The sequence below is a fragment of the Cyrtonyx montezumae genome, unplaced genomic scaffold (assembly GCF_038088225.1).
Source record: "Cyrtonyx montezumae isolate F1298 unplaced genomic scaffold, pur_monq_1.0 scaffold_8, whole genome shotgun sequence".
Taxonomy (NCBI): Eukaryota; Metazoa; Chordata; class Aves; order Galliformes; family Odontophoridae; genus Cyrtonyx; species Cyrtonyx montezumae.
The window spans coordinates 37,146,538-37,159,356 of record NW_027072089.1 but is presented as its reverse complement, the minus strand read 5'-3'; the positions used below and the strand labels follow the sequence as shown (position 1 = coordinate 37,159,356).

The 12,819-nt window shown below is 36.6% G+C and overlaps 1 protein-coding gene across 4 annotated transcripts in view; it reads right to left on the bottom strand.

Annotated features, from left to right (window-relative positions):
* The window catches only part of RB1CC1 (RB1 inducible coiled-coil 1), a 69,776-nt gene that overhangs the window by 46,476 nt on the left and 10,481 nt on the right, over nt 1-12,819 (bottom strand). For 3 of the 4 annotated variants that reach the window (XM_065752900.1, XM_065752902.1, XM_065752901.1), the window contains 4 exons: nt 11,058-11,170; nt 8,837-8,964; nt 7,021-7,147; nt 6,593-6,763 (listed from right to left, as the gene is read on the bottom strand). In XM_065752900.1, coding sequence (XP_065608972.1) covers nt 6,593-6,763; nt 7,021-7,147; nt 8,837-8,907 — 369 coding nt within the window. In that variant the 5' untranslated portion in view covers nt 8,908-8,964; nt 11,058-11,170. Of the gene's footprint in view, nt 1-636; nt 692-6,592; nt 6,764-7,020; nt 7,148-8,836; nt 8,965-11,057; nt 11,171-12,819 lie in introns of those variants that run through there. The other variant, XM_065752904.1, reaches the window with a different exon arrangement.

Here is a 12,819-nt window from a genome sequence, read left to right as displayed (position 1 = left end):
TGAACTATGTCATATATATAAACTAATGTCTAAAAAATCAATTACATCAGGCATATAAACATAGGCCTGCAAGTCACCATGCTTTAACATTTCTCAGTAAAATTGCTAGCTTCAGCATAGAAAAGTGAAGCCTGCCTAACAACTGGCATGCTTTTGTCACTGATCTTACACAGATTAACTCAGGAGTAATTTAGAGACAGCCAGTGGTTCACAGATGATAAAAAAAAATAAGAACCAGTTGGCTTGCACAGCAATGTTCGTCTTACTCAGATACACCTGCACAACTACTATACTGACCATACAGCTGGAATGTAGACCTTGAGAAGCACCACTACTGAGACAAGACTAGACAAACCCAACCACTAACGCTGAATAATAAATAAAGGGATCTTCACTTTTCGTGTTTGTCAAGAAATTCACAAGCCCACTAGAAAGATTTTTTAAACTTTGGATCAGAATTTTTACTTTATTATTTCTTCCTATGACTTAAGCTATAACAATAATTAACTTGTGAAGTTAATTTCTCATTAATTTCAAGTCTTTGTCCTTGCATCCTGTCATCCTAATCTTTCTCAAGTGAATGAAAAAAATAAATCTTGGGAAGGTCCAGTTGTCTTAAGTGCTCTTTGGACTTACCTCTACAGAACAAAATTTCTCAGGAAATGCAGGGTTCTTTCCATTCTCTACAACCCTGTGGTAAAAGGAAACAAGTCATCAAAGTCCTCTATTGCCATGTGTATGGAATTCTGTAAAAAGGACTCCTTAGAGGTTTACGCCATCAGCAACAAGAAAAAAGAAACAACAATCAACCTCAGGCAACCACAAAGGATCCCTGAAAATGAAGTTACACACATTCACACAATAGAGGATAAGTGCCACCAGAAGAGGTAACCAAAAATAACCAATATCTTGATTGCCAATATCTCTCTTCACGCGCCTCATCTGAAAACAATAATGCTACTAACATAACCATTTCTCAGTTTTAGAACTTGCAACTACAACTGCTAATTTGTGAGGAAGACTTGAGATTTCGTGGTGATTTCTTTCATTAAGACAGCTGATATTCCGTTCCCTTTTAAAACGTGATGATTTTAGGAACTATGAACTGTATGGACAAATGTCCAAAGGACACGACTTATTACACACTCATAAGGTATTTTTTCATCAGCACAATACAGAGCTAAGCTATTCATTGCTTAGTGACTTCTTAGTCTTTGGCTTTCACTAGCTCTTGGCAGTGATCCTAAAAGCAGGCTGCAGGTAGTCAAGTGACAATTTAGCACTGAGAAGCTGTGTATGAGAAGCTGATGTAAAACACACAGCCAGTGAATTAAAGCAGGGTACAAGACAAACAGTAACTTCCACTAGTTTGATTCTAAGTCACTCAAGTCTTTTTTTTCCCTCCCTACTGGTTGTCAAACAGCTTGGTCACAAAAGCCAACCAAAATACATTATAAAAGCTATTCTATTTTAACCCCATCCAGCTCAATAATATTAAAAGATGATCAGATTGATCACTAATCTAAGTTACTAATCTAAGTCTGGACTTCTACAGACGAGTTAGAAGTGTTTGTGGCTATTTAACTTTTTATCCAAAAAGAATGAATGCGAACAATTTCGTTGCATGGTTATAATCATTACAACACTTTAAAGAACAAAATTCTAAAGTAATTCTTTTCCAGTGGATGTCACAGTAGCTTCCTCGTCAAGGCAAGAGAGTATTTAAATCACAGCTATGCAGCTCTCAAGAAGCATGCTCATATTTCTTCTCTAAGAGTTACAAAGCATTTGGAACTGAACCAAGAATGATGTAGGTGCTATGACTACAGTCATGGTTTTAGGTAACCAAATGAAACAACCACACAGCTTCTCACTCTCATGCCTAAGATATAAAAACTGACTGGAATTGACAGTTTGATTATGACAGCAACAGTGTCTAATGAGATGTGAAAGGTATCTCCTAACAAAAAGTCCAAGTTTCCAATAACCTTTCTCTTGGACAAATAATGTGGAAATTTCAGTTATATTACATAAGAACTAAACTAGACAATGTTCTAAAAGCTGAGCTACAAGAAGGTTACAGCAATGGTGTTAAAGGACTCAAAGATTAGAAAAAAATCATAGACCACAGTTAATTGCACAGAGCATTGCCTAGAGAACAGCTTATCATCTCTTATGCTTGTGAGTTTGTAACTTTTGAAAGCACTCTGAGCGTCACCGTCCATATACCACAGAGCTCAAGGTCAAAACTGCTGAACTGGAAGTGAGAAAACTAGACTAGCTCCAAAAAGGCATGCTGTCCAGCAAATTTTTAGCCAAAGAGAAAGCCAGATGCCTGGACAAGAGATGGAAATATCTGCTCTGACTGCGATTTCAAAGTCAGACAGTAAATGTAAAAAACACTGAATAAAGACTATCTGACAAAAAAACTTAAGAAGGTTAATAAGCCAATGCACTGCCAAATCTGACAAAAAGAATGGCAGTTTAATCAGCAAAGGAACAAATCATGGCAACTGATGTAGCTTCTTTAAAGCTATGAAATCTTTATACTGTGAATTCTACTTAGCGAGATCACCATGAAAAAGAACACCACAAGAACTTACGGACATCTGTATAAATATCAAATGAAATAATTTATCTCAATTTAATAATCATAGAAAACAGTGGGAAAAGAAACTTAATAAACTTCACATAAGCATGATGCAAGGCTGGGAGGTATTGGCTAGGAGATATTAAGATCTAAAATAGGCTACATTATTAAATAAAGAAAATAAATTAATAGCTCCTTTAATGTATCTCTATACGATAAGGGAAAAAAGTTATGAGAATGCAAACACTCCACAAAGACATTTTAGGTTCCTTGTTCATGGAAAAGACTTACAAGTGGAATTAATTTGGTTTGTTCAAACCATAAAAGCAATCAAACTATTTAGGTGAAATGGCTTGCTCATGACAAAGAAAGAAAAATGCAGACAAAGAAAAAGCAAATAAAAACCTTCCATGGCTATTACTGAAAAATTGTTCAATTCTGCTGATTTATTTTTACTCCCCATGCTTCTAAATTAATAAACTGGAAGAAAAAACGAGCCATGAGGTAGCAAAATTTATACAGGTATCATATCTTAGAAGACACTTTCTTTCAACAATAATTCCAGTTATGACTATGCTGCTGTACCTATATCCCTAAAGTAATCCACAGAGCATGACTAATTACTCAACTCAAAAGATTTAACTATCCGTACGGCAGGTAAACAACTATGCTTGCCTTCATTGTGAGCTGGAAACAACTTTGGTTTGAACTGAAACATTAACTAAAGATAGCAGAAACTTATAACAAAAAACACACAGAATCACACTAAATCAATGGTGGTCAGTTACAACTGCCCGTCGAACAAAGGACATTTACTATTTCTTATCAAGTTCGATATGAACATTTGACTGCTTTTCTTCCAGACAGAACAGATTACAAATAAAAATAAAACACTCTTGACAAAATAATATTTTTTATTACAAGGAACTATTTAGATTGGAACTTCTATTTTTGTACTGCAAAACATCTTTCAGCGTAATTAATACCTACTATTAATAAATTATAATTTATAAATTAATTAGTTACATTCCCTGAATAATTACAACAGGCAAAAACACTATTTCCTACTTCAACTCGGCTTTTCTACTAACATCAGATATCTCTCTCTACAACAAGGCAAGTCTTGGATCTTTATAGTGCAGATTTTTATTTTACTTTAAGTCCAGTATCCAAAATAACACTAAATATACTGTATGTATTGTTCTCACAACTATAAGGTTCAGAGTCTCTCTTCCCCCCATATCTTAATAAAGGATTCCTATGTTTCCTTCCAAATCACACACTTACAAATAACTTAAAGGAAAACAATTTTCTCATCAAATTCATAGCCTTCCCTCAGTTTCTTCTGAATTACTGCTCAATATAGTTCAAGCTGGCAACATGACAGACAATTTCAGTATATGCAATACTCCTTTATGGCGTTTTCTTAAGTTAGAATACACTATTTCCTCATCTTCTGTCATGCAGAATGGTATTCTTATTCCCCTGAACTCCCAGGAAAGTACCACATGCGTTTTCACAGCCAAATAGAGCCCAGGATTTTGAAATATTTAAAATACTGGATAAAAACTGACTGTCAGTATAAAGGCTTAACATATTTAAGAATATAACTACCTATCCAGTCTCCATAAAATACTTTTTTCCTCAAAAGAATAGGAGAGAGGACAGTGTTTTAAAAAATTCATATGTATGCTAGGATAACTCAACTCTACAACAGTACAATTAAAGATCTTCAAAATATTATGACTATTCCCCCCATCAAAAATAATAGATGCCACCAAGAATGGAAATATTTCCTTTACTTCACAGAAACTTGCTCAAGATCAATCTCCAGGTAATATTTATAGTCTTAAGCTAAATGGTGTAGCTCCAGTTGGCCAATAAAATCTGTACTTCACACACAGACTTGGAAATTATTTCTGAAATACATGCTTCCCTTACAGAAGAGGTGCCACTAGAACAAGATATGAAGTACTAATTTAAACACTGCAATAAACTTGCTTGTTCTGCATATTAATATATCCTTCATAACTGAAGGGGGAGAGAAAACCCTAAAAATTCTTTTCAAATTTAAGTAGAACACTTACTAAAAACAAACAAAACAAAAAAAAACACCTAACAATTAACTCCGGAATACAAAAAACTTAATCCAGAACAATTAAATCAATTTGTTAACTAGTTTACACTGACTTCAATGGACCAAAATTAAAATTAGAAACCTTCAAGATGCCAATTTAATTTTTCCCCTTCAGATATGGGGTAAAAGAAAGAGAAAACAACAATGAGAAACCAGAGATAGTAACACCACCTTTCACTTCCATTATGCCAGGTAAAGCAAACACATGAAGAATGTAACACTTTTTCTATAAAATCCATCAAATGTTAAACATTTAACAGATACTTGTCTTAATGACTTCTAAGTAATCCTAACACCTCACAGAAAAACAGTTTCAGGCTCAGCTGCTGGGAAAAAAAGACAATTCTCACACTCCTCAAGTAAGTAGTACAGACAAAAACCTCCTACTCCTAGATGAATTCACATAACTGCTCGTCTCAGTATAAGAGTCATATGATTCACAAATTCATTACTCAAGGTCACATTTATTAAGTCAGCAATAACTGTCAATAGGTGATGGAGAGAAGAGCTTTATACGACTCGATCCTTGCCTTAAATCAGACCAATAAGTCAATGTCAGATTATTCAGGCTAACTTTACCACTCCTCCACTCCTGATAGGTCAAGGAGAAAAAAAAAGAAATCCCACACCACAAAACTTTTGTACTCTGTGCATGACTCGATACTCTCTTCTGAATTTGGTTGAATGGTATCAGGGAAAAAAAAAAAAACAAAAAAAAACCAAGAGTCACTTCCAATGTGAAATATTCTTCTGGACTACACTGAATTTGTTAGTGAAACTCAGAAACTATTACCAAGACAACATGCTAAAAACATACACCACTATTCAGTCTGTGCTAAACATACCCATTCCCCAAATGCCAGCAGTTGGAAGCTTAAATAATCCTCAGAGTTCACAAAAAGAGTTAATAACTTCTCAAATTTGATATTCCAAATTTAATTGAGGATACTACTTGCAAAAAATCAATCAGTTCAGCTACTGAATACATTGCACCACGTTCTTGAACGTGCAGCTGTTCATAGTGCATACACACAGTATCTTTCTACCCTTGTAGCAAGACACTAGCCCCTCCTTATCACAGTAATATGGAAATAATCCAACTGAAATTCTGAGTTTACTTTCTATGCAGGTAGAAGTGAGTACTCAGCAAGAAAAGACATGAACGCATTTTGGGAAAAGGAAGTTTACTTTTCTGGATGCCAGGGGGAAGTGGAGAGGTGCTGAAACGGGCTGCCTGGAGAGGCTGTGGATGCTCCAACCCTTGAGGTGTTCAAGGGCAGACTAGATGGGGCCCTGGACAGCCTGGCCTAGTATTAAATGGGGTGGTTGGTAGCCCTGCCTGTGGCATGGGGGTAGGAGATTCACGATCCTTGAGGTCCCTTCCAACCCAGGCCATTCTGTGATTTTATAAATTCCTCACCAGTTGTTTAGATAGATAAAAAGAAGCTTAGAAAAGCAGTTTGAAAAATTACACAGGAAATTTTCTACCTGAGTTAATAGCATTTCCAAACTAACTTTTCTTTTTTCAGGTAGAGGCAGAATAAAGACATTGAAAATAAGGCAAAGCATTAGGGCAGGAGTCCAGAGAAACTAGACTGCTTTTATTTTTGCAAACACGGAAAGCATATGCATCCACTAAGCTACATTTGCTTTTGAAAGAAGCTTTGAAGATCCTCAAGAAGCAAGCACATTTTAGTACCTACCTTGAATCTTAGAGACAAAGGCTTTGAAGAATACAGCATCACCAACGTGCTATTTTCGATGACTTCTGAACAAACTATTTCAAAGTTTGTATCAAGCTACCAATCTGATATACAAAACGGTTAGTGTACTTGAACAACAAAGAACAATAAGAATTAACTTACCACAGCAAGCTGTGTTCGTGATGCCACTGTATGAAAAACTGCAGGCATCATGAGAGATTCTTCTACTTTCAATTCCATCTCATTCTCTGCTGAAAATGTGGTTTTGGGGATGGCTGGTGGACGCTCACACAAGATCATTTCTTTGTTGAATAAGAAAATTGGGTTGGTGTCCTACACTCAGAATGAAAATGAAACCAAATATTAAGTAAAGGCAATACAATGATCAATCACCAATTATTCCATCATATGAGAAACGTGTCTTCAGAACATTCTACATTTATAAACTGAACACATTAAAAAAAAAAATCTCAAAGAAATCTAGCAAACTCACTGCACTGAAGAAAAAATATTTAAAAAACCCTTAGTAAAATACATTTTCTTCCTCTATAAAGGACAGTTTAGATTATGAATGCACAGCATGCACTTACTGTTCCAGCACTGTAACTACACACTCTTCTGTCTGGGGCCATACACTCTCCTCCATTGACAACCAATACCTGGTGCTGAATGGCAATCTTATACTTTGCTTGTATTGCATGTTTCAGATCAGCCACACTAGAAAAAACAGGGGCGAGAAGATAGCATCAACATGTGTCACTTAATTTCACAGATTCCTTTAATACAGAGAAGGCAACTTCTCTGTTTCAAGGCAGGACTTATCAAAAAGTTACATTTTTATTCTGTATAATGAAATATCTTTACATTTTATTAGGGCTGTAATGTGTCACATTCAAGATGTCCATCTAATAAGCAGTTAGATGAAGCAATAGAGTCTGTACAATACTGGTATATCGTCAGCAATCTTATTTCAATAAGATGTGATAACATGCTGAAATTCTGAATTAAGCCAAGCATTTAGAACAGTATCTGTAAAAATCATTTTACATTCTCTGAATGTTTGTTTACCTAACGAACACACAGCTGACTTTCTGAAACTCTGGAAGATTACAACAGGAGTACTTAATACTTTGTTATGCACTGCATAAGCAAAATTTCATCTGATCAACTCTGATTTACTGTGCATGAAGCATAGTATAATGGTCAACAGACAGGGAGTTCAACAATCTTTATGTAAGCAAACAACACATATAAACATTAAAGATATTTTTAATGTGCAAACAGTATATCAGTAAACCATCATCCCTGCTTTCATTCACTCCCCTAGCAGCTTTAATTCCAGGTAATGACATCCTCGTGATACTGCTACTTTAGGCAACTCTAGATTTTGTCTTTACACAGGTAAACAGCAAAATAACAAAGAACTCAGTAATATAATACAGTAACTGATCACAACTGTAACACACTGTGGTCACTGCTGTGTAAAGGTATTGAAACACTTAAGAGTATCAAGTGAATAACCAATATAAGCATCAGGGATTTTGATATAAGTGGCAGGTAGCATAAAAATGTTACTGGTTACACTGTATTTGAAAAATTAAGATCAGTTATCCAAAATTACTATGATTTGATATGGCAAAATTAATTCACTACAACCACATCATGAGCACAAGCTTGTACTCACTAGCTCTGTTAAAACAAGCACTCACATATCATTACAACGCTCCTCAGGAAAATGGCTTAACTTATCCATGTGCAGAGACAGCCAAAGAAGCCAAGAAAAAGGTAGCCTCGCTAGAAAGAGTAATTCTCTATAGACACTGAGAACAAGTAAACTGCTCAATTGAACAGCCTTGTCTTTTGTCTTGTCCATCAGTTTTTCCTCAAAAATCTATTAGACTGAGTGAAAAGTCAGTTCATGTCAGGCCATAAGACACCATGTCTGGAAGTTCAGGCACTGTACCTCAACGTAAGTTAGGACGGAATGTCCACACAAACAGGTACTGACATATCTGCAAGTCACAGAATCAACTGGAAAAAATCACACCTCTCTTAAATATCTCCAGGGATGGCAACTCTACCCCTGGGTGGCCCATTCCAAAGCCTATCCACTTTCTGGGTTTCCAATTTAAAACTCCCCGTGTACAACCTGAGGTAATTTCCTTGTGTCCTATCAAGTGTGACATGAGAAAATAGACTGACACCCTCCTTGTTGTAATCTCCTTCAAGGTAGTCACAGAGAGCATCTCCCATCACATTCCTTATCTGCAGGGTAAGCAACCCCAGTTCCCTCAGTCACCCATCACGTGTTTTTTATTCTAGACCCTTCACAAGCTTCACGATCGAACAGACTGAAAATGGCTAGGTGACGAGCTTCCCAAAAAAGTAATCACTTCACTTTCTTACTTTTGTACAGCAAGCTCTGTGTCGAAGGTAAGAGTAGTTCCAGTGTTGACCAGAAATACATATAGCTTCATGATGATTTCTTTAGGTTTCTGAAGTTTATCACTTCCACTGCTAAAATCATTTAGAAACTGTAAAAAACAAACAAGCAAAAACAAAGACGTCAGTTTCACGTAAGAGTTACAAGAAGCACATACTATACCGCTTTTAGCTATACAGAGGGTGAATACATTGTCTTTCATATTCCAGTTCTTTGTTACTAAACACACATACACTTCTTCGACAAGAACCATGGGCTCAGGAAGCCTTCTGATCTGTGAATGGGCTAGAGGAACACATGAAAAGATACTCTGGGGATGGACAAGGAAAGAAGAGGAAGACAGCTTTCAGTTGAAGAGGAGCACCATCCCAGTACATTACCTGGCTTTTTTTAGTTATAAAATGCATTTTTAAATCCCCTGATACAGCAATTTCCAGTTATATTTTCTGCTCATTACAAACAGCAGAATGGTCTATGCTCTCAGTATTAATTCCCCAACCTACAGCACCAACATCTCCCTACTGCTTACTGCCCATAAGCATTACTTTCCCACTCATATAATGAGGAAACTACAGATTTTTCTGTTTTCAATACTAGCAAACTCTACAGTCTTTGTTACTACGAGTCACTATGCAGTGATCAAAAGAGACAGTGCATTTCAAAATATTTTCAGTCCTGTAACATACAAAGTTCTAGATGAGCGACTATAAGAAAGAAAATGTTGTGTTTTTTTTCCTCCAGTGTACAGAGAGGAAAGTATTTAATTATTTTGTAGTACATTCCTAGATTTGTTATTTTATCTTTGAAAGGCTCCATGCTTCTGCACCTTTTTCTCTCCTGCTCCACAGAAGCTCTTAAATTTGTGAATAATTTCTTCTGTGCTAATGGAGTGGCTGCAGAAGTACAGTATCACTGCAATCACTAATGCACCTCAATTTTTTTTTCTTTTACGCTAGTTATAAAAAGTTAAGATTCAGAAGTTTTAGCCTCAGCTATATTTCTATACTAATGCAGAAATGGCTTTCTGTATTAAATTATTTCATAGGAAGAATAAGATGCCCCTCTTTTCCTGAAATAAGAAAAGAACACAGACAAGATCCACGCTGCTAACTGTATTATTCTAAAATGAGCTTGAGTTGTCATTTGTCTTTGTCTACAGACAAAAAAGCCTCATAAACCATAAAGCAAAAAAAACCCACACAAAATAGCATGCAGGGCTAGGAATGTAGTTGTACCAGATGAACAATTCCAGAAAGTCATTAGTTTCCTTCCATGAACACACACAGTTTTGGCACACTTTTCAAGCACACGATCTAATAGACATGCATATTATGAAGAAAGAATATCATGAAAAAAACAACCATGCCAAACGTTTTACACAGGTTGATAGTGATTGGACAAGGGGGAATGGTTTTAAACTAACATGGGACCTTTAGGTTAGATGATAAGAGGAAGCTTTTCTTCTCAGAGGGTGGTGACGCACTGGAACAGGTTGCCCAGAGAGGCTGTGGATGCCCCATCCCTGGAGGCATTCAAGGCAAGGCTGGATGTGGCTCTGGGCAGCCTGCTCTAGTGGTTGGTGACCCTGCCCACAGGAGAAGGGGGGTTGAAACTAAATGACCTTTGAGGTCCTTTTCAACTCAGGCCATTCTATGATTCTGTGAAATAAATAAAGGGCCTCAGTAGAGAATACACTCCATAAAGAAAATTACTAAACAGACAAAAACTCCCAGACCACAAGAACAAAGTAGCAGTTACTTATTATTAAATTTTCTGCCCTGAGCTATATAGTAAATGAGACTCAAGTACAGAGAAATTTATTTTCATAAAAGGCATTATTTATGACTATGGTCCCTGTAAAATTAGAAACATGCAATTAAATATAATGTTAAAACAAGCAGCAAGGAGCACCTCTTTCCCACTTAGAGTAAAATAACTGCAGTGTATCTAGTTTCCATGTAAAAATTACCTTACAAAATCCAATGGTATTTAATAGATAATCTGACTGGAAACCTCATTCTGGTCATGAACAGAAATTTAAATCAATCCTCCCCATTCTTAACACTACAGCTAACCATTTACAGCACTGGAAGAAAAAATAAGATCAAAAATATTTACAGCAGCATCTGTGACACATGTATCAGCAGTCTCGGACTTTCCAACATTAATCAAAGGAAGAATTACCTTCAGGTGCTACATAAAGCTATCACCTTCTTCAAATACAAGAGAATCAATGTGCATTTGTTTTACTTGATTTTGGCAATGAAGTAGCATGGCTGTTCAAAACCAGAAAAGACCTGCAAAGAAAGCATACAGAATGTAATTAGAGATATCATTAAAAAAAAATCAGGATTTTATGGCTACCACTGCAATTAACACTGAAATCAATGTATGATAATGCTTTCAAGAAAAATTATGTGGCATTCTCTTTTCTCATTCTTATATGTTGTTAACAATGCCCTCCAGTAGCAAGTCCACTCAAAACTGCTACAAACCTGAGGTTTTTTTCCCCACATAAATTGTATTTAAAATAGCTGTCTATAACACTTTTCAGCGTACACAAGAAAGTAGGTTCACTAAAGAAGAACTGCCTGAATTTCCATTAGCTGAAGTTATTTTTTTCAAGAACGAGTGCAGAATTCTGACATGATGCTAACAGCAAAACAGAAAGTCACAACGCTATTGATCTAAGGGAAATCAGAGTAAAATAGCATATATGCTACTGCTGTGTAATCAACAGTTCTATCTTGCAGATGTATCCAACAAACTCCCTCAGGAATAAACACTCCTTTTCTTTAGGTAACCTTGTTATGCCTGTTACCTATTTGCAAAACATTCATTATATTTTCTTTTTGCTATCGCTTTCATAAACTGAAGATGTTACCAGACACAGTTGCTTGTCAGTGGCATCCTCGCCAGAGGCTTCCTCTTCCAGAACTGCTGTTATAACTACAACCAAAGTGAGACAGATCAGCAGTCTTTTAAAGCTTATTTAGCTCATTTTAACTGTTATCAGTCAAATAACAGTGCTGAAGGAGAAGAAGCCCTTGGCAGGGAAGGCAGTGACAAGCAATTGGGCTCAGTAACCCACTGAGTGCAACTGCCACAACAGCAGTCAGCAAACTGCATGCTCAAACTCTGAATTGCAACAAATACTATTTCTACCCTGTTAATGCCCTAGCAAGCTTTCTGAGAAGATGATCAGGCACTATAAAGGGCGATAATCCATCACTAAAAATAGGATTGCTGAAGCCCAAAAACCATTAGAACATGTAACTCATTTTACACAACTCGTGACTAACAGTAAATCAAAAACAAACTCTTCATCCCAAATTTGCAAACATTACGATCAAGGAGAAAATTACACAACTGTATTTTACATGCATGGAACAGATGGCACTTTGTCAGCAGCTAGTTATCTGAGCTTTTAGGTTCTATGCCCCCCTCCCGTGCCTCCTTCTTTCCACCTATTCAAAAGGCACATATATCACCTACTCAGAAGCTAAGGTCCAATGAAAAAAGCAGCATGTTTAAGTATCACCACTGGAAAATTACTAAAGTGTCCCTCTTTTGGCCACTGGCATCAATCGTATCTGGACAAAGTATATCTAGCAATATCTGCTATATATCAGCCTGTCCCTGAACACCTCTGGGGATGGAGGCAGCTTGTGCCAGTGCCTCAACACCCTTCAAGTAAAGAATTTCCACCTAGCATCTAACCTAAATCTCCCCCCATGTTGTCACTGTTATTCTATAGAAAGAAAAAAAAAAAGAAAAGAAAAACCCACTCTGAAGGTTGCCACAAATTTCACTAAGCACTTCCCACAAACAGAAGATTCAAGTGAAGCAAGGCTTCAGAGAACACGTGCTTTGAGTGCTGAGTTCCTGAGCACGTTCCCTGTTGCTTTCTGAGGCCAGGCTATAGCACTACCTCCAGCAGGAACCA